The sequence below is a fragment of the Dreissena polymorpha genome, chromosome 4 (genome assembly GCF_020536995.1).
Source record: "Dreissena polymorpha isolate Duluth1 chromosome 4, UMN_Dpol_1.0, whole genome shotgun sequence".
NCBI classification, from domain to species: Eukaryota; Metazoa; Mollusca; class Bivalvia; order Myida; family Dreissenidae; genus Dreissena; species Dreissena polymorpha.
In genome coordinates, this window is record NC_068358.1 from 112,493,443 (window position 1) to 112,517,757 (window position 24,315).

The following is a 24,315-nucleotide window of genomic DNA, read 5'->3' on the forward strand; positions in this document are numbered from 1 at the left end:
AGTCTCTTCTTAACGACCATATAATTTAGGCGTAAAGTATAGTCACTAATTAGAAGACACTTTCCGCTATATAGTATTTTACTTCAACAGCAAGTCTCATCTTAACGACCATATAATTTAGGCGTAAAGTATAGTCACTAATTAGAAGACACTTTCCGCTATATGGTATTTTACTTCAACAGCAAGTCTCTTCGAAATGACCATATAATTTAGGCGTAAAGTATAGTTACTAATGAGAAGACACTTTCCGCTATATGGTATTTTACTTCAACAACAAGTCTCTTCTTAACGACCATATAATTTAGGCGTAAAGTATAGTCACTAATTAGAAGACACTTTCCGCTATATAGTATTTTACTTCAACAGCAAGTCTCATCTTAACGACCATATAATTTAGGCGTAAAGTATAGTCACTAATTAGAAGACACTTTCCGCTATATGGTATTTTACTTCAACAACAAGTCTCTTCTTAACGACCATATAATTTAGGCGTAAAGTATATTCACTAATTAGAAGACACTTTCTGCTATATGGTATTTTACTTCAACAGCAAGTCTCTTCGAAATGACCATATAATTTAGGCGTAAAGTATAGTCACTTATTAGAATACACTTTCCGCTATATGGTATTTTACTTCAACAGCAAGTCTCTTCGAAATGACCATATAATTTAGGCGTAAAGTATAGTCACTAATTAGAAGACACTTTCCGCTATATGGTATTTTACTTCAACAACAAGTCTCTTCTTAACAACCATATAATTTAGGCGTAAAGTATAGTCACTAATTAGAAGACACTTTCCGCTATATGGTATTTTACTTCAACAACAAGTCTCTTCGTAACGACCATATAATTTAGGCGTAAAGTATAGTCACTAATTAGAAGACACTTTCTGCTATATGGTATTTTACTTCAACAGCAAGTCTCTTCGAAATGACCATATAATTTAGGCGTAAAGTATAGTCACTAATTAGAAGACACTTTCCGCTATATGGTATTTTACTTCAACAACAAGTCTCTTCTTAACGACAATATAATTTAGGCGTAAAGTATAGTCACATATTAGAAGACACTTTCTGCTATATGGTATTTTACTTCAACAGCAAGTCTCTTCGAAATGACCATATAATTTAGGCGTAAAGTATAGTCACTTATTAGAAGACACTTTCCGCTATATGGTATTTTACTTCAACAGCAAGTCTCTTCGAAATGACCATATAATTTAGGCGTAAAGTATAGTCACTAATTAGAAGACACTTTCCGCTATATGGTATTTTACTTCAACAACAAGTCTCTTCTTAACAACCATATAATTTAGGCGTAAAGTATAGTCACTAATTAGAAGACACTTTCCGCTATATGGTATTTTACTTCAACAGCAAGTCTCTTCGTAACGACCATATAATTTAGGCGTAAAGTATAGTCACTAATTAGAAGACACTTTCCACTATATGGTATTTTGCTTCAACAACAAGTCTCTTCTTAACGACCATATAATTTAGGCGTAAAGTATAGTCACTAATTAGCCTGTGCGGACTATTTGAACCCAATTTGAAACTGATGACAACATGAAATTTGATTGTATATTTTACTTCAAAAGTAAGTATTTTCTTAGCGACAATAACATGTAGGCGTAAAGTAATGTCACTGATAAACCTGTGCGGACTACACAGGCTAATCTGAGACGACACTTTACGCGTATGCATTAAACCCCGTTTTCCCAGACCGACGCTCAAATGTTTACGGCGTGCGCACGCATGGAATCATCGCTGAATAAGAAGACAATTATTATTTTTATGAGCACTTGCACGAATAGACTTAACTGTTAATAAAGAAAGGTATTTCAGTCGCGCTCTGAAAAAAACAGTGCTCAATACATGCTGGTAATGTGTCGTTCCAGATTAGCCTGTATAGTCCACACAAGATAATCAGGCCCGGCACTTTCCGTTTAAAATGGATTTTCACAAAGACGAGTCTTCCTTTAATCGAAAAATACCGTATAAGCGAAAGAATGCATGAGATAATTAATCACGTTTTGTCAAAATCTGATCAGCGGTTAAGAAGTCGATATCGTTTTAAGAAAAAAATCGACGGCCGGAGGCATAGAATGACGCATGGACGGATAAAGGACTTCACAGAGATCCCAATAGCTCGCCCTAAAACGTTGTGTTCATGTGATCATTAATACATAATATTTTAAAATATACAAGAGTCTCGCTGTGGGAAAACGTGCTTTAATGCACGTGCTTAGAGTGTTGTCCAAGAGAAACATGTGCTTACCGTACAGGCTAATCAGGGACGACACTTTCCGCTTTCATTGTATTTTTCGTTTAAAGAAAGTTTCTTATTAGCGAAAAGGCAGTTTAAGCGGAAAGTGTCGTTCCTGATAAGCCTGTGCGGGCGATAACCCGGACGATACTTTAAGCATATTTATTAATCGCCGTGCATTTCCAGAGCGATTTTCATTTCTTTTCGGTGTGTGTTCACGTTTCATCATGTCTGGAAAGGAAGACAAGAAATATTTTCAAGTGCAATTGCACGAATGAACTAGATTATTAATTGTCTACTTTATAATGTTTTATAGGGACCTTTTCACGGTTTGGTATATTGACAAAATTGTGTTGTTTTCAGTTTTGCAAATGCTCGTTGTTGTTATGATATTTGCGAGAAAACAGTAATAGTGAACATTTACCATGCTCTTAAATATCAAGTATATACATCGTTTGACGATTACAAAACATTAAAATTATAAAGCGTTACAAAAGCGAAACGATTGAATAATTTGGAGATATCTAATGATATAGTTATATTTTGTTACATAACGAGGATTGCGTATATATTGAATAACATATGTCGCTTTATAACAGTACGGATAGCCGGTTGGTTTGAGCAGTAGACTTTTACTCCAAGGATAGGTTCAATAAGTATTTATCCACACTTTTAGATTGGTACCAAGTCAAGTCAAATTGGTCTCAATTCCAACCAAACTTTTTTATTTTATAAATATTAATAACTCATAAAACAATGTTTAATAGATTTTACACCTTATTGTGTAGACGAAAAATTGTATTTAAGATTTTTGCAAACTCATAAACTCTATTTGTGTTTCTACCACATCGAAACTGTTCTTGTGGTTGGAGCGGATAAACACAATATTATTGTGGCTCTTGTGGAATAACAAATAACCACTGAGTTTCTAGAAGATAAACACAGTGTACTCGTGTTCCTTGCGGATGAACAAATTGTACTTGGGTTTCTAGCGGATGAACACATTGTACTTAAGTTTCTAGCGGATGAACTAATTGTACTTGTGTTTCTAGCGGATGAACACATTGTGCTTGTGTTTCTGGCGGATTAACACATTGTACTTGGGTTTCTAGCGGATAAACACATTGTACTTGGGTTTCTAGAGGATGAACACATTGTCATGCATTTCTAGCGGATAAACACATTGCTCTTTGGTTTCTAGCGGATAAACACATTGTACTTGGGTTTCTAGCCGATTTACATATTGTACTTGGGTTTCTGGCGGATGAACACATTGCACTTGTCATTCACGCAGACAAACAAATTGAAATTCAATCGTATAAAATAAAAGGATATACATGCTGCTTGTTGACAACTTGTCGAGCCACTTTGCGCATGTTTTGCTTTAAACCTTAAGTGTGAATTTAATCTTTATTTGATAACATATGTTTTGACTACATTTTTGCGTTGAATCATTCGCTTAAATGTGTGCTCTGTTTTGTTATAGTTGTGTCCATTTGATCATATTGACATTTTAATTTCCTGTGTATATTCAATGTAAATTACATAATTGAGCTGAATAGGTTGAGAAACTTTACTGTTTGTATTATTCGCCTGGAACATGAATTATGCCGTGCCATCATAATTTTGTGGTTCTTATTTACGATTGAGAATTTAAATATGTTCAATTATGTTGTAATCTGTCCACATGTTTGCATAAAAATACTATCAAATGTGCCTTTGGCATACAATGAAATACAAATAGCGTTTTTTGCGAAAACGTTTATGAAGTTCTAACTGCATGCCTGTGGTAGAACTGGTGATATAGAGATGTTGTACGTTTACCTTAACCAAGTACACAAAGGCCACCAATCTGCTAAATTGCGGGCGAGAAAAATTGTACCTTTATCTTATCCCGAGAATATCACAGACACCAATGCAGACGCCGAAATTATATAAGTATTGCTCGGACCTTTTCGGTAAAGAGTCGAGCTAAATATTTAGAAATGATGAACACATACTGAATGAATATACGATGTTACGTCATATGCGACATAATGGAAATGTATGCTTATGATTGGTGGAAGCATGCACGCGTTTGTGCTTAATGAAAAAGTACGTCGTGTCGTATGCCTAGTGATAATTCATAAATTAGTTGTGAAGGGACACTTGTGGTCACCATGAGTATCTTGTGTCGAGATATACCTGTTACTCGCGTAACAATGATGTTTCTGTGTTTATATGCATTACTGAAGTCATTCTTCATGCTTAATGTTAAGCGTGTTTTTTTACAAACTGAAATATTTTCTATCAAAGTAAGACCAACAATGTTTAGAAAATGACGGAGTGACTGGAATACTTTTAGCATTCAGATTAGATCAATTGCTTGAAACGAAAACATGAAGGCTCTTGGTTCAGGTTTTCTTTCTAAATAAACGTATATTCACTAATTTAGTAATAGTCTTCATCAACATCGAAACTTGTTTATTTCTATTGTAATGCAAACAACATAGCATAACGTATATAGTGATTAATATAATACTTTAATTACTTTACAATAATCATGAACTTCATATTTGCATGTTAAATGAGCTGCCTATTTTACATACACTTAAATGTTAAACTGATAGAACTAACTCATAAAACAGAGTGTATCTTAACATATACGTCAGGCTTTCATTTTGCATATTTCAATGTTTTAATATTCATTCTAAGTTACTTATTATGCGCTGCACCCGCTGTAAGTGCCAGTTAGCTGCATTGTTCGTTTTATCAAGACGCAACGATGCCTTGTAGATATATAACGCCATTTCATAGTCGCCTTCCATTTCATAGCAGTGACCAATCAAATTGAGCGCTGTCTCTCGGTGATAAATGTTGATTTTATTTCTTGGATTAAGTATATAAGACTTGAGCATATAAAACGCATGAAGTTGTTTGTTGCGTTCACCGAGTCCCCCATACGTGAGAAACTGTAGATAGTGAAGGAACGGACGAACATCTACCTCAGCGTCGTCCATCCATCGTTTTTCATACGTATGTCTCTGCTCAACTTCCTCGTCAGTCATACCGCGATTCATTTCAAACCACAATATGTATGGGGCGCAATGCACTTCTTGTCTGATAAACCTGACACAGAATGCGAATGGCAGTTTACTGAGTAGGTTGTCACAGTTATCTGAGATCATGTTCACAAACACCTGGATATCTGTTTCTCCTTCTATAAATCTGTTTACGCACATAGCCTTAACCTTGCTGTGATACTTCCTCTCCGCATCATTTAAAACTTTAATTGCCGCGTGAAGATGTCCAAAGCAGTATAGCACAGAAGCCAACTTTAAGCGGCTAGAAACGAAATCCGTTTTTAAAGAATATTGGAAGCGGCGTATAATTTCAATAAAAGCAGGGTTTGGTAGTTGTGAACACGTTGATGATTGACTTGAATTGTGTAATGCAAACAGGTGATTTATAAAGTCGAAAGCAATGGATGTCAATTTGACATTCGTTGAGTCTTCAACAACAGCCCGTAATTTTTTTTGTTTACCTTTCTGGAAGTTTGTATTCGAATTCTGTATCCGATGTGTTATCTTTGTTAATTCTGTAATAAATCTTTCCAAGTCCTCGAACTTCAGCAATAAACTGATACCATAACGTAACCATATAGGTCTCAGTTCTCCCTCTCCACCTTGTTCGATCCTTCGTATACCACACGCTTGTAACCGACATTCTAAGTTATCTATAGCTATATGAAATAAATCTTGCAAGTCATTCTTTATCAAGTAATTCACGTACTGTAAAAGACGTCTCTGTTGCACCATAGACAGTTTCCCATCAAACAAGTTCACTCCTTGTATGATATAATGAGGTAAGCATCCCAATCGCAGCCATTTTCTTAACACTTGTAAACATAGTAAAAGTAGAAAGACGAGGTTATGTTCCTTCCACAGAGAAGGGTGTGTTCGCTCTATTGTGTAGAACATCAAGGTTTTACAATGAAAACTTGTGATAAAATCCCCAACTATTTTATTAAGTAAGGTTTTTTTTATTATTTTTAGACTAATGCAACATTTAATTTGTGTCATATTGAAACTAAACATCAACATTCGTTCAATAAGGTTCGGAGAAAGGCGCCATTCTTCGCGCTTGTAATCGCTGTCTGGATGTCCTGCAGGCACCAGGAAAGACGGAGATCGCCTTGCAGCCTCCAGTAATTTGGCAGGCGGCCAATGTCTACCACTACATCTGTCAATCCAGTGCTCTATTTCAGGAAGAGGTTTGCAGACAGGATATGCCTGTACAATATCCCAGTTGGGCACATGACTCACAGAAGGGCCACTTTTGGTTACCTCTCCTAGATGTGATACATCCTGTTCTATATTCTTTTTTACTCTTTCTGAGCTGAACAGTATTTGTCTTTCCTTACACACCTGTCATCGGAAATACTGATCACCGGTTCCGGTGTGTACTTGTTTATGACCTGTAGCAAGTACTGTTGCGGTGGAATGATGTTGTCACGAAGCATCAGAAGGTTCTCCATCCCAGCCTCCCAGTCTCTCCAGTCTGTCATGATGTTCGTACATTTGGAACTTTATAGCAAATCAATATCAGAATTGAGACCGGGAGTGGTGGTGCCTTCAGATTGGCTCCCGAAATGAAAATGTTCCCAACAGGTTCCCATAAGTTGCCCTGCTATCGTCATCATACGCTCTCTTCGCAAATATGTGTCTCTCCGCTCCATTACAGTGATTTTTTCGGCTCCAATTTCATTAAGCAGATCCGATAACCGGATAGACAATGCTAGGAAATGGTCTGGAATCTGGATGTAAAATTATACCATCAGCATTCTGGTAGGTTATTTGTATGAAATCATCATCAACATTATAAAAATATGTAAACATAATTAAGTTGTTATTATTTAAATAATTATACACGCAGTGATATATTGTCATTTACGTTGTTTTTTATAAATATTTTGAAACAAATTAATCGTGGTCGTTAAACGTCATTTGTACTAATGCCGCAGAGATTGAAATGAATACAGCGAAATGCAAACTTATGTATGTCTTAAAACGATTAGATGCCTTTTGAACGATTTGAATAAATTGGCTATGTTTCAACTTTCTGTAACATATTAAAAAGAAGCGAGAACAGATTACATATAGCAAAATAATACTACATAATAGACATATACGTAAAATACATGTTTGTTAACGGCTAAGCATCATTTCAAATCATTAAAATTATAAAACTTTACAAATACAAAACGATAGAACAATTTGGTTTGTTTCGGCTGTGTTTTTTGCCTGGGGCGTAGCCCCAAGGCCATAGTAATGTTACACATTTCTAAGACATTCAAAATTGGCTGGCTGCAAAAACCCAAATTCCCAAAACTCCGATTTACCCTTAATTCATGCGCAATAAAAGAAGTTCTTCGCAGATCTCAATAAACGGCCTTGTAAATACAACACATCATTTTATAACATGACCGTGTCATAAAAGTTGCAAAAAAAATATTGAAGCAAAATTGCTAAGCATTGGCTACGACATATTTTTTATTGTTTGCATATTCATGCAAGAATAAGTTCCTCACTTGACGGTCTAGGCCGAAAAGATACGAGTATCTACGGTGAGAGTAAGGAAAGGAGACATTATATTTGGTATTTATAAACATATTTTATGATATTGTTATTTTTTATTTTGCGTTTACGAGACATTCAAGAAAAAAGGGGAAAAAAGAACAACAAATATTCATGATCATTTTCGGAAATATACGAAGTTACCGGATATGATATTTCACTGCGCAGATCGAGCGCGCAAATCGAGCGCGAAAAGTTCTACGTGAGACAACGTACACAATATGTACACCGTTTTTTATCAGGGTAAAGGCCCAGTCTCGATGCCTGATCCGGGATCTACCGGGATGAACGAGGCTTTACCGGGATTAACCGGGGCTCCACCGGGGACGATCGGGATGAACCGGGGAAAACCGAGGCTCCAGTGGGAAAGTATTAAAATGCTTAATACCTCCGGGATGAGCCAGGCGTCACCGGGAAGAACCGGCAACGACCGGCGCGGCACCGGGAACAGCCGTGACGGCACCGGGAACAACCGGGACGGCACAGAAGCTCCACCGGGGCCCATACCGACCCCGGCAGATCTACGGTAACGCCCCGATGGAGCCCCGGTGAATAGCGTTAGAGTCCCGGTATAGCTACGGTACATGGCTTAACCGGCGCTCTGCTGGGACGCCACCGGCATTTACCGGCGCTCCGCCGGGGCATTACCGGCGACGACCGGGGTGAAACCGGGGCATTGCCGTAGCTCTGCCGGGGTCTGATGCCGGTATAGCCCCGGTGAGTGCCGGCGGTGTAACTGTATACCGGGGTTCTGCCGGGACGCTGCAGGCTTTCACCGGGGCTCAATCGGGGCACTACCGGCGACAACTGGGGCTATGCTGGGACGCTGCCGGCTTTCACTGGGGCTCAGACGGGGCACTACCGGCGACAACCGGGGCTCTGCCGGGGCTTCACCGGGATTAACCGTAGCCAGTCCGGGTTTACCGGGACTCTGCCGGGCTGTTGACCTGCTTCAACCGGGGCGGCACCGGGAAATAGTGTGACTGCGTTAAAACATTTCTACGAATCATCCCGGTCCTCGCCGGTCGACTGGCGTTAGTAAACCGGGATGGACCGGGGCTCTACCGGCAATAGTGAGGCTTGGGCTAAAGTGGATTTTCTTTTGTATACACATTACAAAGGAAGTATGAGTGTTTTCCTGATCTGTTAATTATGTGATAGAAAGCTATTTTAGGCTATTGAAAGTGATTTATTTGACGCAACAATAACAGTTTTTTGCGGCCATGTTGTTGTTGTTGTATATCTTCACCACCTATGTAGACGAACCTCTACCACATCTGTAGAGTTGAACAAAAGTATATCGTTCCCCCAACCAGTATCGTGTTGTCCTCCACCGTCTATGTACATTGTAGTATATACACAAATATTGTCTTTTCTTTAGTCTCTGAGCTTCTGCACTCAACCGCTAGGGTCAATCCGTATAAATTTGGACAAAGGGAGAAATTCGGACAAAACATCATAAATGCATTTTACATCACACTAAATCCAGCCCCAAGCCTTCAGCGTCTACGGCGCTTTGATTTATGTTTGGCTTCATTAGGATCACTTATCAAACTAATAATCATGTAGCAGTTAGACGGTGGGGATAGCCAAGTGAAAGGACTCGGAATTTGGACGAGAATTGTTCGAATCATGCTGAAGGTACCCATTTCAGTGAAAAGCGTTCTTCAGGTTAAATGTGTTTGTTGTTTGGTTATCGTGAGATCTTTAATGTATTTCGTTTAATCTATCAAATATAAGGCATTTCATGACAAACTTCAAAAGTGCCAATAATTTGTACTCAACGCCGTAAAATTGTTTCCACTAAAAAAGCACTTTCAACATATTTCGCGTCATTTAGAACACAACATTTATATACTTTTATAGAAGTTGTCTTAATCGCAAAAATTACACTCAAGAAAGCGTATATGATTTAATTCACAACTTATATGTGTGTCTGTATGCCCGTCCGTGTCTTCAAAATCATCATCTGTCGTGACCTTTAATTTTTGAAAACAAAAACTGATAAAGGCACGAAGACGTCTTCCTAAAAATAAATGCGACGACTCATGTCTTAGTATAGGGGCACACCTTTGTTATAAATATCATATGCAAACGTTCTTCTCGCTCTAATTGGTGCATTTTAAACGCTTTATAAGTGAGATCTATAAGTCATTTCTTAATGAAAATCAAAACCATCGCGTTTTACCAGCAAGTTTGTCACAAGATGTTGACCCCGTCTGTTGTTTGACTGCCTCGGTGGATCCACATTATTACAAACTCTCCAAGCACGAAGATTGAGTTTCGAACTGGGAACACGTACCTCGAAGAAACATATATATATGCAAAAGTAATGAAGTATGGATAAACATATCAGTATACTATACAAGTGATGATATTTTGTAACCTAGGCTAACCAGTCAAATCAAGTAATATTATATAATGTAATGTCCGCCAATACAGCCTGTTCGTTCGTTTCAATGGCGTCATTAAACATAACAGTTCCAAATGATTATTATTGTCAAAATACATGGAAATCATGTTTCATGCGAAAAGTAAAAAAAAGAACACGTTTACCAAACAAGGACATTTGTTGGTGATCACTTTTAATTGTGTTTTGCAAGTAAAGTTTCAATGGGCTACATAATTAGAAAATAATGTATTTACTTCACATATAAAGCACCGGTATACTGCCTTCGGTACCTACTGGTCATCATAAACCGGATTCCTTCATAGTATGTTGCAGAAAAAAATAAACGATAATTTACTTCTTTTAAAGAATGAATAATAGCCGTCTCTCTTGCTAGAAAGAAATTCATGTGTGTATGTATCCATCGCAAAATACAAGCCTTGTTTTTTGTTCCTGTTTCCCGAGGTAATCCCGGCCTTCGCGTCAGACAACCGACCGCCCAGTTTATCGTATCTGGATCGTTTTCCATATTTCCAGCCTGAACATATCAGGAATAAACTTTTTACATTGTTTGTTCACAAATTTGAAAATAAGCACCGCTGCCATTGAAATGAGAAGAAATAATGTTAAGCTCATGTTTTTATTTCTAATTATCAAGCTGCACAAATATTTGCTTTACATAAGTTACCTGCAGAATGTAGACGCGTATGCTTTTATATTAATGTCTACTGCCAACTCAAAATAATAAGATAGCTCAGCTCTTTTGTTCGCTTGATGATATTTTGAAAAGACGTTATTCACTTTCACAACTAATCAATTCGACCCGGTTGAAATTAAATTCCCAGTTACTATTTAAAAATAAGCCAACACCTCTGTTGATGTTGTCATCGATACTACTGTTGAACTTAATTTTCACGAAAATATTTTCCACACGATTTAATGGTTACTAATATACATCAAGAAAACAATATACTCAGTCTACATATAGAAGCGTTAAAAATGGTGAGATTAACAGTACTGTAGTGTAAAGGATAACACAATACATTTCATAATAAACAAATTTACCACTTTACAACATGTCGTCTACGTTTTACTGCCTGATTGTATTTGTTTTAACGTATCTTAAGAATATTTAATGATACTAATAATAATAATATATTTATTATAATTAAAACGATTACCTTTCATTGACTTCAGTGTAACTTGACAATATATGTATACTACAGCGAAATCGAAAGTAATGTGTTTTAGATTGTTACGGGTATTTCCATTGACATAATTCAAACGTCATGAATTTACATTGTAACCATAGTGCACAGCTATACATTAAAGATCGATTCGGTATGGTTTTAGTTTTAGCGGAGGCGTAGCTCGGCCTAAATACGTGTTACTATTTATATTGTTTATGAAAATATAAAAAACAAATTTTAGTGTACATGTATCTTTCAATTCTTTCCAATAGTTTCATAAATTCTAATTGGTTCGGCCACCCACATATGTTGGACAATATGAAATATTTTTATATAGCGTTTGTTATAAATCTTCTTAATTTAGAAAATTTTATCACGTGGATGTTGGATTTCGGTTCGAAACATGTGAATTCTAGATTTTATTTGGGGAAAAAATAACGTTAACGTTTAGCACAATTTGCTATATATGTTTTGTAAATGCCAATCATTATGAATATAATCATTTTATAATATAATGCTGGTGTTTATTAGTCTATAGGACTATTTATTAAATGATTTATATCAAAACTACTGCACACGTTTAATGATGTCCTATAAAAATAATAACTAAGCATATTGAAAGGGGCCGTGGCTGAGGTTGTTGAGGGAAGGTTATGTCTACCCAACATTTTTTAAACTCTCGATGCAAAATCACGGCTTTTCCCAGCTTTCTTCTATTAAAAGCAGGGTGTTTCAAGATACATAGTTTTACAATATATTCCATATTTAAATGTCCGATATTCTTTAATGGAATACAAGACATGTTTTTTAACATGAATGATCTTAGTTAATTTAAATTTTAATGTGGGCTTTGAACATCAATTTTAATGTAAGAACAAAAATATACAACTGTATGAATATAAATATACACCAGTTTTAACGTAAATAGACGACATTCTAAACATTCAATAGACAACAGTCTGGGCATAAATAAACAACAGTCTATATATTTAATAGACGATAGTCTAAAAAAGCAAAACAATCTTAACATAAACACACAACAGTCTTATAATAAATAGAGAACAGTCTGAAACATACAACAAAACAATCACCAGGCAGAAAATAATTTGAACATACAACGACAACATCAAAATACAAACGAAATATCAAAGCATAAACATATAATTTATACAATATTATGTAAACAACCGAACACAGTCTAAACAAACAGCAGACTTAAGAATCCAACGGCTACGCGCGAGCAAACTGGAGTTAACTTGTGAATGTAATCTGTAAAGAGTTCGGGAGGTAACTTTTGCATGGAGTCAAATAACAAGTCTGTTGTTGGATAGAGTAGTATCCTCCCTTGTATTGAAAAGCAAATCAAACCGACACAATATTCAGAAAAAAAAATCTACAGAAAATGTATTGGAACAAATAATATATTGTTTATAATTTAAAGCAATTTATTTCTCTCTAATCAATATCAGCAATTTAATATCAAAGTATGCGGTAAAATGACGATAAACGTGGATTACTACTAATAATGGTCAAAACGGTTCGTTATTTGCGTTTCAGTGAGCCTATTAAAAACTGATTATTGGAGTGATGTATACGTCTCCTTTAATTTTATGTGTACTTTCCTTTAAAAATGCGTCACTTTTTGATGCAATATGACAAGTATTTTTTTTAGATTTCCATCTATGTGCAATACAGAAAAGCCAACCTTGCCCTGGAAAAATGGGGCTTAATGCATGTGCGTTAAGTGTCGCCCCTGATTATCCTGTGCAGTCTGTCCACTCTGGAATATTGCGTTTAAACGAGTTCTCTTCTTGGCGAAAATCCAGTTAAGGCGGCAGGTGCCATTCCTTATAAGCCTGTGCGGACTGCACCGGCTTATCTGTTACGACAATTTACGCTCATGCATTTAGCCCAGTTTTCCTAGAGCGAGGCTCATATCTATTATTAGCTTCTAAACACAACAAATTTGGGTATTTGCTAACGGTAGAATAAGCGGCAGAATAGATGTACACAAGTAAACGTTACTCATAAGTTGAAACTGGTTTTCCGCTTATCGAGAAGAGTGGCACTATAAAAAGCGAAAGCGTTTCATTTACATTAAAACGAAGGAATCGCAATAAAAGTATGTTGGAAATATGTATGTTTTTTCAAAAATGTCGAAACTTATATCATGAAAATTTGGCATTAGTGAACGATATAAACGAATAAAATAGACTGTTCTGACAGCTCGTCAGAATCCGTGCTCACGATAATGTTTCCGTAACAGCGCTCGGTCATTTCCATAAAACTACGACCTCTACACATCGGGTGTTTCCGTAACAGATCTTGGTGGTTCCCGTAAAAGAAAGACTTCTATGCCACATACACCATTTGTCTTCGTCAGAAATGAGACCATCTACCTCACAGCGAGCACCGCGTGGTGTCCACAAGGCGAGATATCGTGGAAAGAGGTGCCAAATACGAGCCTATTATCGGGGCTTATAAACTCCACGCGCCCAGTCCGATCCTGTCGATAGAAGGAAATACGAACCCGCAGTGGTTTTGTTTTACGATGACAAGTATCCAGGCGGAAGTTTGTCCCGGGAAGGGTCTCCGTCAGAGGCCAGCTTCTAGCAACCCTCTGGCTGCTACCAATGAACATGGGTTATAATAAATTAATTACACATCTGTGAATGGATTCAAACTCCCAAACAGCGTCACAGATTTCGGATAAACAGGGACAGGGCGCGTGTTTCTTAGTTAATGAGTGAGGTCCCTTCATTTCGAGACAGCATTATGTGCAGTACATATGACTTAACGTTTTGACTCATCGAAATGTGGGACGTATTCTTATAATAGCTGCAATTTCCATTCGCAGTCCGCACAGGCTAATCAAGGACGACACTTTTCACTTTTATGGTATATTTGGTTTAAAGGAAGTCTCTTCTTAAATATAAAGTTAAGGTGGAGAGTCACGTCTCTGACCGGCCGGTTTTCAATTTTCAGTAAAAAAAGCGTTTTTTATGTGAACATCAAGTTGAACAAAATAAATGAACCTCGCCCTGGGATAACGTGGCTTAGTGCATGAGCGTCAAGATTGTCCTGTGCAGTCCATGCAGGCTTATCAAGGACTACACTTTTCGTTTTTATTCGTATAAAGGAGGTCTATTCTATCCGACAGTCCAGTTAAGGCGGAAAGTCTCGTCCCTTCATTAGTCCGTTCTTGCTGCTTATCTCAGACGACACCTTACGCACATTAATTAAACCCCGTGTCCAATAGTGCGGCTCAAATCGCGTTATTTGTTTGCATGGCGATCAGCGAATAACATGTTAAAATCGTGTTTGAAACGTGATCAGCGAGGGAAGTTTTTGTCCGGTATATAATTATTTCCTGTTTTATTTGTCAACATAATCTTGGTTTATGAAAGACAGTTGAACTAGGAGAATAAAACATTTTATCTAATCCAAAGATATCCGGAAAGATAAAAACAAATATCTTCGTATGCTTGTTTTTTGAAGATCCAATCGCTCATGTTTCTTGAATGAAGCTTATCTGGCAAGGGCGGTAACAACGAGTATCAATACGACCTGATAGAATAAAAGTCACCTTTCTTTAAAATTTATTGAATATTAACAGCAGAAGTTGTCCTTTAAAAATTGATGGAAAGGTGATCTTCTGCGGATGGCTGTGCAAATACCAACAAGTACGCTCTACTCTTTTTTCTGACTTCTTCATTCACTGTCACATAGAACTTGAAAGTCCTTCCATATGATACATGTTTTCTATACTCCTTCGGTAGCTTCCATAATCGGAAGGAGGTTCGACCAGGTAGAATTACGGGAGCAGCGGAGATGGAATCAACAGGAAACTGACGGGGCGGACACTGGATGGAAATGAAGAACATGTATAATCGTATTGTTCCCGGACGGAGGTTTTGAGTGCGTTCAACGTGCCGGGACAACGAGGCGGTGCAGCGCGGTATGAGCTACAAGATGTTTTAAACTGTCAAAGTCCACCAAAGATAACTCCATTGGTGTGTAGAATTTCCTTTATTTTATTTCAAAATCAAGGCAACTTTCGTGCACGCCAGGCGTAAGGTATACACTTTATTTACGTTGACTCAAAATTAAGCCTCCCCCTCTTCAAGCTCACAGGAACATCCCTCACATAGATGGAGTCTTACACTACGCAGAGTCTTAAACTACGCACAGTCTAACACTACGCAGAGTCTTACACTACGCAGAGTCTTACACTACGCAGAGTCTTACACTACGCAGAGTCTTACACTACGCAGATTCTTACACTACGCAGAGTCTTACACTACGCAGAGTCTTACACTACGCGTGCTGCCGTGACCCTTTGAGTATTTTTTTAACATACTTTTGAGAGGACAATTACTCGCTCTGGAAAAACGGGGGTTAATGCAGTAGTGTAAAGTATCGTCCCAGATAAGCCTGTGCAGGGAAGACACTTTCCGCTATATGGTATTTTATTTCAAAAGCAAGTCTCTTCTTTACGACAATATACTTTAGGCGTTAAGTATAGTCAATTATGCAATAATTATCCTATGAGGACTAGACAGGCTTATTTGAGACGACCTTTTACGCGTATGCATTAAACCCGGTTTTCCGTGACCGAGGCTAATATGTTACCAGCGTACCAACGCGTTGAATTGTCGCTGAGTAGGAAGACACGTTACATGTTCATGAGCACCTTCACGATTAAACTTAACTGTTAATACAGAAAGGTATTTCAGCCGCGCCCTGGGAAAACTGTGCTCAATACATGCGCGTAATGTGTCGTTCCGGATTAGCCTGTATAGTCCACATAAGCTAATCAGGCCCGGCACGTTCCGACTTAACTGGACTTTTGCAAAGACGAGTCTTCCATTTATCGACAAATACCGTACAAGCAAAAAAACGTGACCTTATTTATCAAAGCACCTAAACCACTCGAAACAATCTTAAGGAACATATCTGTGAAGTGTTGTCAAAATATGATCATCGGTTTAAAAGGAGATATCGTTTAAAAATATCGACGGACAAAAGCATGCACTGACGCATGGACGGACAACGGACTTAACGCGATCCCAATAGCTCGCCATGAAACGCTGTATTCATGTGATAATTAAAACATAATATTTTGCAATTAATACGAGCCTCGCTGTGGGAAAACGGGATTTAATGCACGCGTGCGTAAGGTGTCGTCCCAGAAAGACCTGTGCAGCCCGTACAGGCTTATCAGGAACGACACTTTCCGCTTTCATTGTATTTTTCGTTTAAAGGAAGTTGCGTTTTTTCGAAAAGCAAGTGTAAGCGGAAAGTGTCGACTGATAAGCCTGTGCGGGTGATAATCTGGAGTGATACTTCACGCATATGCATTAATCCCCGTGGTTTTCCAGAGCGATGTTCATATGTTTTCGGTGCGTTTTCGCTTTTTATCATTTCTTGAAAAGAAGACATTTGCATATGCAATTGCACGAATAAACTAAACTATACACTGTCTACTTATAATACCACCTAACGGAACGCAATGTCTTAAAGGGACCTTTTTACGCTTTGGTAAAATAACAAAAAAATGTTGTTTTTTTTCAGTTTTGCAAATTTTCGTTGTAGTTATGATATTTGCAAGGAAGCAATTATACTGACCATATACTATGCCCTTAAATATACAGTTTATTATTAAAAATCCTTTGACGATTTCCAAACCTGAAAATCATAAAGCGCTACAAACGAGAAACGTTTTAATAATTTGGAGAGATCTGATACTATTGGTATATTTTGTGACAAACGAGGATTGCTCATATATAGTATAACATACGTCGCTTTTTAACAGTACGGTTAGCCGAGTGGTTTTAGCCCTGGACTTTTACTCCAATGGTAGGTTCAGTATTTATCCACACTTTTAGATTGGTACTAAGTCAAGTCAAATTAGTCTCTATTTAAACTTTTATAATTTATAAATATGAATAACTCATAAAACAATGTTAAATAGATTTTTCACTTTATGTATTGTAAATGTATATAAGTTTCTTTGCGCACTTATAAACTCTATTTGTGTTTCTAGCACATAAGAATCTGTTCTTGTGTTCGGAGCGGATACACAAATTGATTTACGATCGAGCATTTAAAATTGTTCAATTATGTTATAATCTGTTTACAGGTTTGCATAAAATACTGTCCATTGCGCCTTTGAAAAATAATAAATATGTTTTGCCTATAGACCGTTCCATAATCGATAAATTGACCGCCGCTATATTGTCAGTCACGTGACTGTCCGCCATTACACTGCTGCTAACTTGTGCGAGTCTGCGATTCCAAAAGCCAAAGACGTAGAGAATACCCGCTTCACCGTTGTCGGATAAATAAATTACATAATGAATTAATGTGAGGCGATTATCACATTTTGTTGTTTAAATGATTGTTTGAAGTTGAGATTGATTGTTACAAATAAAATGTTTAAAATGCTTTCGTGTATTTGTTTTTGTTTATCTGTAATCAAGTGGTAATCATCGGCGAAAATTTGCTGGTTCAGTCGCTCATACTATGTCTTTGATTAGACTTGTTACTTTTAACGTTTCACAAACAATTCACGCATGTATTGTTGTGTTGATTTTAATAGCCGCAACATCAAGCAGATTATATTTAAATTAATACTTATAAAAGATTCTCGCGCAATTAATTACCGCTAATTGTTTGTAATTGATCTCATTTGGTAAAATTCTACATTCCAAAATCATTACATATTATATTAAGTATGATATTATTGATACGCCTTCCATTATTTTTCTTGTTCTAACTGATATCAGAGATAAAAAAATGTGGTTTGGATTTATATTTATTTTTTTAGATGGAATTTTGTCACGTTAAAAAACGAGCTTTTTATCATGAGAGACTGATATTGATCTTGACGACCTTTTATGTGATTATTCGGAAGATGAAGAGAATGCGATCTATGAATAACGAATTTATTAATACATTTATTTGCAACTTTAAAAACGCGGCATAAACATCAAATTAAAGATTATCTGAAGACTGAAAGGCCGACAATTTGACACAATAAAGAGCTCTATGCATAAGCCGTAATAATTTTTTTTGCAGAAAAGCTTCAATAAATTACAATAGTAATACGTCTAATTATAAAAATATAATTATCAATGGCATGAGGACGCTAGTGTGATAAATAAATGAGTGTTAGAAAGTGTAAGGAGTGCTTTGAAAATAAACATACTACAAAGCCATATTAAAGAACAGAACAGAACAGAACAACTCTTTATTTTCACCCAAGTATACAAGGTATACAATAAGGGCAACATGACAAAAACAGGTTTTAACAATATTATCCGGTTCAAGTTGATCAGCTATAGCATGCATAATGAAAACATATAATACAATACTATAATACACAATACAAAGGGAAACTATTAAATGGAGTGTTCAAACACAATCAATTTTAACTAGTTCGTTGGGAGGGGGGGGGGAGTGGACATGTCTTTACATGTATATATACAATAGTTATATATCGAGATGACGAATCCGGCAGACAATGATGATAACAGAAAATGGGAAGTCTTTTTTAGGTATTGGGCTTTATAAGTAGATTTAATTCAATGTCAAGCACTAGTAGTCGTAGTTAGGTGTAACCTGAGTTTGTTTTTCGAGATAGAGAAAAGTCCACAGTTGCGATATTTGAAAAATATGTACACTATACATAATAAACAATTAACATACACAGAGCAATGCAATACAACACAGATTTTATACTGTATATTGTCGGGAGGCATATTAGCAAAATAACATTTGCTGTGAGTAGCAATTAACACCGACATTTATGGATAGCTTTCATTTTATTTACATTAGCTATTTTTATTATGTACATTTTTATCCGATGTTGGCAAACATACAGTTTGATTCTAAGAAAAAAGGATAACGTAAATACAGCCGCAAAAACATAAACATAGAAAGGCAGTATAGTAGCGAGTAGCCCGTTCCGGGAATAATTTATTTGTTTGTTCGCGCTTTAGAGTAACGAGTGCAAAAAGAACACCTGAAGACGAACTCGTGACAGCAATTATAGGATAAAATTAAGCAAAAGCCGTAAAGGATGGTACGTACCGTTAAAGCGCCAGGTAAACAGGTAATTTATTTATTAAATAAGCTAAGTAAGTAAATTGGTGTACGGTATCATTTAATAGTCTACTTTAACTGTCTTTGTTAAGCAGAAAAAGAAATTATCTCTCTTGAAGTTGACATAAAACAATGAAATAAATAAACGATAAAGAATCCGTTACTGGAGAAGCAATACGGAACAACAATAAACATATAATATATTGATAATGGTTGTCATTTGTCAACTTGGGAAGATCAGGAGGCATTGGGTTGGACATATAATGCGACAAGAATACATGTATGATAGTAATGGGATGAAATGGTAGTGGAGTGGTGTAACATTACTGTTGTTTAAAACTTTCAAGGATTATGTTTAAGAATTTGCACACTTCTTTAAGTTGTGTTGTTGAAGTTGTTGATAGAACTGTTTTAAGAGTAAGGTTTGAAGTTGGTGTGTTGAATACACTTAAATACTGTTCTCTTTCTGTTTGAAGGTAGGGACAATATAAAATGTAGTGTTCTTCACTTCCAACCTGGTCATTTGTACATTTTGTGCATTTTCTTTCAGCGTATGGGGTGCCATCGTATCTACCTGTTTCGACTGGGAGGTTATGGTTAGCTGTTCTGATTTTGAACAGGCTACTTCGCTCACGCTGAGGCAAAAGTGTAAGGTATTTTTCCAGTTCAATGTTCTCTTTGAATATGTTCTGGTTTTGTTTGAGGTAGTGAGACTGTTTTGCCATGTAGCTTTATATTGCTCTATTAATTTGTTTTTAATGATTTTATTTGTTTTTATAGTAGTATTCAATTGGTGTTGGTTGTGCCATAATTCTATAAAACCTGTTGCATTGAGAATTTCTTTTATTTTATTTATCCATTTGAAGTTATTGTCAGGGAGAATCATCATATAGTTATATATCTGCGCTGCAAACTTATTTTGTTTCCCGTTAAGTATTCTAGTCCAGAAAGATATCATTTTTGCTTGAATTGTAATTGATATTGGGTACCTTCCAAGCTCTCCGTGTAAGAAAGATATAGGTGTTGAAGTTTTAGCATGTGTGATTTTTCTTAAAAATTTATTGTGAATTCTTTCTAGTATATCAATGTTTTCGTATCCAAATATTTCAGATCCGTAGGTCAGAATAGGGAGCACAGTGTGGTCAAAGAGCTTTATAATGAGGTCGATTGGGAGGCTGGCATTGTTTGCCCTTGTGAAAAGTAAGTGCATGGCTTTGGTTGCTTGTTCTGCTATATGTTTGCGTGCTTTAAGAAATGATCCATTGCTTGAGAAAGTGAGACCAAGATAATGATAGTTGTCTGTTATCTCAATAGGTGTATGACCAATGTAAAAATTGAAGTTTTGTAATTGTCTTGCTCCGAATATTATTATTTTAGTTTTGTTATAATTAATATTAAGGTGCCAGTTGTTGCAATATTCATGGAAAGTGTTGAGGCTATTCTGGAAGTCATTTTGGCAATCGGAAAGTAATATAGTGTCATCAGCATAGAGTAAAATAAGGAGTTTAAGCCACAATGTTAGGTCTAAGTGGTAAAGGACATGACAGTATTTACATGTAATTTTAATTTGATGGGTTTTGTACAAAGAATGACGCTATTGAGGAATATTAACATACAACTGAAAAAACACAACTTCATATGATGCAAATTGAACTGTGTACTCATGTATATTGAAAACTCGTTACTAGTGAGTATGAGTGACACATATCTAACATTTTAACACACATATATTTATATACATATATATTTTTTTAAATATTGTTTACCTCTGTTTGGTGTCAAATGTAATTTATTGTTTTATGATATCGTTCGTGCATTGCCGTAACATCAAATCTTCATACGGAATGACGTAGTTTTAATTAACCGATACCCGCTAAATAGGTGTACGGAAGAAAACCCCTCCGGAAGAAACCCCCTTCGCTTAAAACGGCAGGGCGGAAGAAACCCCTTTTCATAGTTTGCATACGCGGAAGAAACCCCCTCGCTAGTTTTGCATAGGCGGAACAAACCCCCTTCGAGTTTTCAGACAGGCGGAATAAACCCCCTTCCATAGCGGAACAAACCCCCTTCCAGACGATTTAGTTGCATTCAAACGCACGGTAATTGTTTACAGAAATTCGCTTTCATTTTCAGAAAGTTCTCGGGAAGCACGTTTTTTGCATGATTCAATTTGTTTAAAGACGAATGCTTCGGTTATTATAGGAAAATATGTATGAAATATCTTCGTCACTATCGGCTCTGGACGCTAAACTTGTGTTTTTGTTATTTTTATCAATCTAGTACAAGTTAACGCATATAAAATTGTATAATCTCTATGAAACGCGTGCAAGACAAATTCACACGAGCATCTCATCATTAACAACTTGTGAACAAACGGCCGGTACACCTCTTTACTCAGTACATAACAATTTGGAAATAGATATTCGCACCTGTATTTAATTATATAAAAGGTCCTTTAATGTACCGGCTATTGTAGATAATGATGAGAAGTTGTGTCATGATCGGCGCCTTTGCGGCTCGTGTGAAGTTATGTACAGTTTTTTTAATTACATTTGCTCGATTAATTGGTATGTTTATACATATATATATATATATATATATATATATATATATATATATATATATATATATTGGAATATATCAATAATGGAGATCATCAAGAACAACAATTGTGTGATTTTAGGGAATGATATGATCTTTGTAAATAAATGTAAATATATGCCTGTTTATCGTTAATAAATGCGTGTCTTTTTTCAACAACAAATTGTTTGTTGCTTTTTAATATATGCTTGTTTGAGATCTTTGTAAATAAATGTAAATATATGCCTGTTTTATCATTAAATGCGTGTCCTTTTTTGCAATAACAATTTGTTTAATATTTTCTAGTATATGCTTGCTTGATCTTTGTAAATAAATGTTAATATATTTCATTCTATTTTTGTCTATTTTATCCTTCAATAATAATTATTTCCCCCATTTTCATACAGTATTCGTTTTATTACCATCTTGATTAATTCTTCACAGCTTGTGAACAAACGGCCGGTACACTCCTTTAATCAGATTTTCGCACCTTCATTCAATTATCACGATAACGATGTTTAAGTTTCACTGATTGAATATTTAGTGTGTATCATTAACAACTTCATTAACAACTTGTGAACAAACGGCCGGTACACTTCTTTACTGTAAATCCAAAACACACTCCCGTAAGTTGGTGTTAACGCGTTTTTAATACGAAACACACTTCCGAATGTAAATGTTACCGCAACGTTGAAATTTTTTTGCAGTGTAAATTCTCTTTTGTGTTGACTCTTTTTCTCAATAAAAAGGGCGCGAAAATTATGCAGCATATAAAGCGTTGGTGTATTGAGCGTAGTAACAAGCACACAACTAGTCAGGGGATTGGTGCATGTTCGGAGGGAATATTTCATCAAGTCTATAAATAGTCACTTAAGCCAAAATTTATTTGATACAAGAGAAAAATGGTATGGTTTGTGTTAAAGAAAATATTGAGTGCTTTTATCGTTAATATTTACCAGAAAGTGCTTTAAAAATGTTATAAACGGGATTATCGGGAAATGAATATAAACTTGAAAAGTAGCAAGCATGCAGTAATAGAGTCGGGTTGAAACGGATGTATTGGGGAATCGTTCGAGTCGGGATTTTACTACCTCTGCGGGAAAGACTTAACACTTAGGAAAGGGTTTTATTCCGCCTGTCTGAAAACACGAAGGGGGTTTGTTCCGCCTGTCTGAAAACTCGAAGGGGGTTTGTTCCGCCTATGCAAAACTAGCGAGGGGGTTTCTTCGCGTAAGCAAACTATGAAAGGGGGTTTCTTCCGCCCTGCCGTTTTTAGCGAAGGGGGTTTCTTCCGAAGGGGGTTTATTCCGGTAATCGCTAAATACGTTAAATGTTTTATTTTTATAAAAAAATTTAAATACTTTATTTTTTCATAAATTAAACGGGCTAGTATCTTTACGGTGTACAATTTCTGATATTCTTTATTGGACATAACTTTTAATTTGTAAAATATGTAACATATCTTATTTACGCAACTGTTAAGTATGTCGGAGGTAAATTATCTTACCAAATGACTGCTTAATACTACCAGGAAGATGAGACATGGTGGCATCATATATTGTGTTTAATGACCAGATTGTCATCTGCCCCCCAGTGTGGTTTATGACACCATGTGGTTAGTTAAGTCTGGACAATATCTGATCAAAACGAGATAATCGGATTATGCAGAACAAAGGGGCAATTAAACACTGGAATGCAAAGGCATACACGATTTAATGATTGATGCAAATAATCAAATGAAAAATATTGCATTTAATTTAATTAAATGCTTTTTTTAATGTGTCAATGTGTTAGTTTTCCAAGACAACCAAGACCATGAAATGACGGCCTTAGAATTTAGAAAGAAATTCATCCGTTGAATAATCGGTGCTCTCTTATATATGTTACCGATTGTAAAGCAGCAGTGTAATGGCGGACACGGAGAGAATTCAGGGGAGATAATTATGTAATGACTAAATTATGGAACGGTCTATACCAAACACACAAAAGCCACAACTCTGTTAAATTGCATGTCAGAGTCAAGCGCTGAAGGCACTGAATTTGTTCGCTGTTGTGAAATATTAGACGCAACTAAATTTTCAAAATTATGTTATAGCTTTTTATATCGCAAGAATGAAATGACCACATCCCATTCAAATTTATAAAAGTGTGTCTGAAAACACAGGCTG

The 24,315-nt window shown here is 36.2% G+C and overlaps 1 protein-coding gene across 3 annotated transcripts in view; it reads right to left on the bottom strand.

Annotated features, from left to right (window-relative positions):
- Positions 1–4,715: 4,715 nt before the first annotated feature.
- The window catches only part of LOC127876592 (uncharacterized), a 45,110-nt gene continuing 25,510 nt past the window's right edge, over positions 4,716–24,315 (bottom strand). For all 3 annotated transcript variants that reach the window (XM_052421919.1, XM_052421918.1, XM_052421920.1), the window contains one exon: positions 4,716–6,281. In XM_052421919.1, the coding sequence (XP_052277879.1) occupies positions 4,952–6,281 (1,330 nt within the window). In that variant the 3' untranslated portion in view covers positions 4,716–4,951. The remainder of the gene's footprint in view (positions 6,282–24,315) is intronic.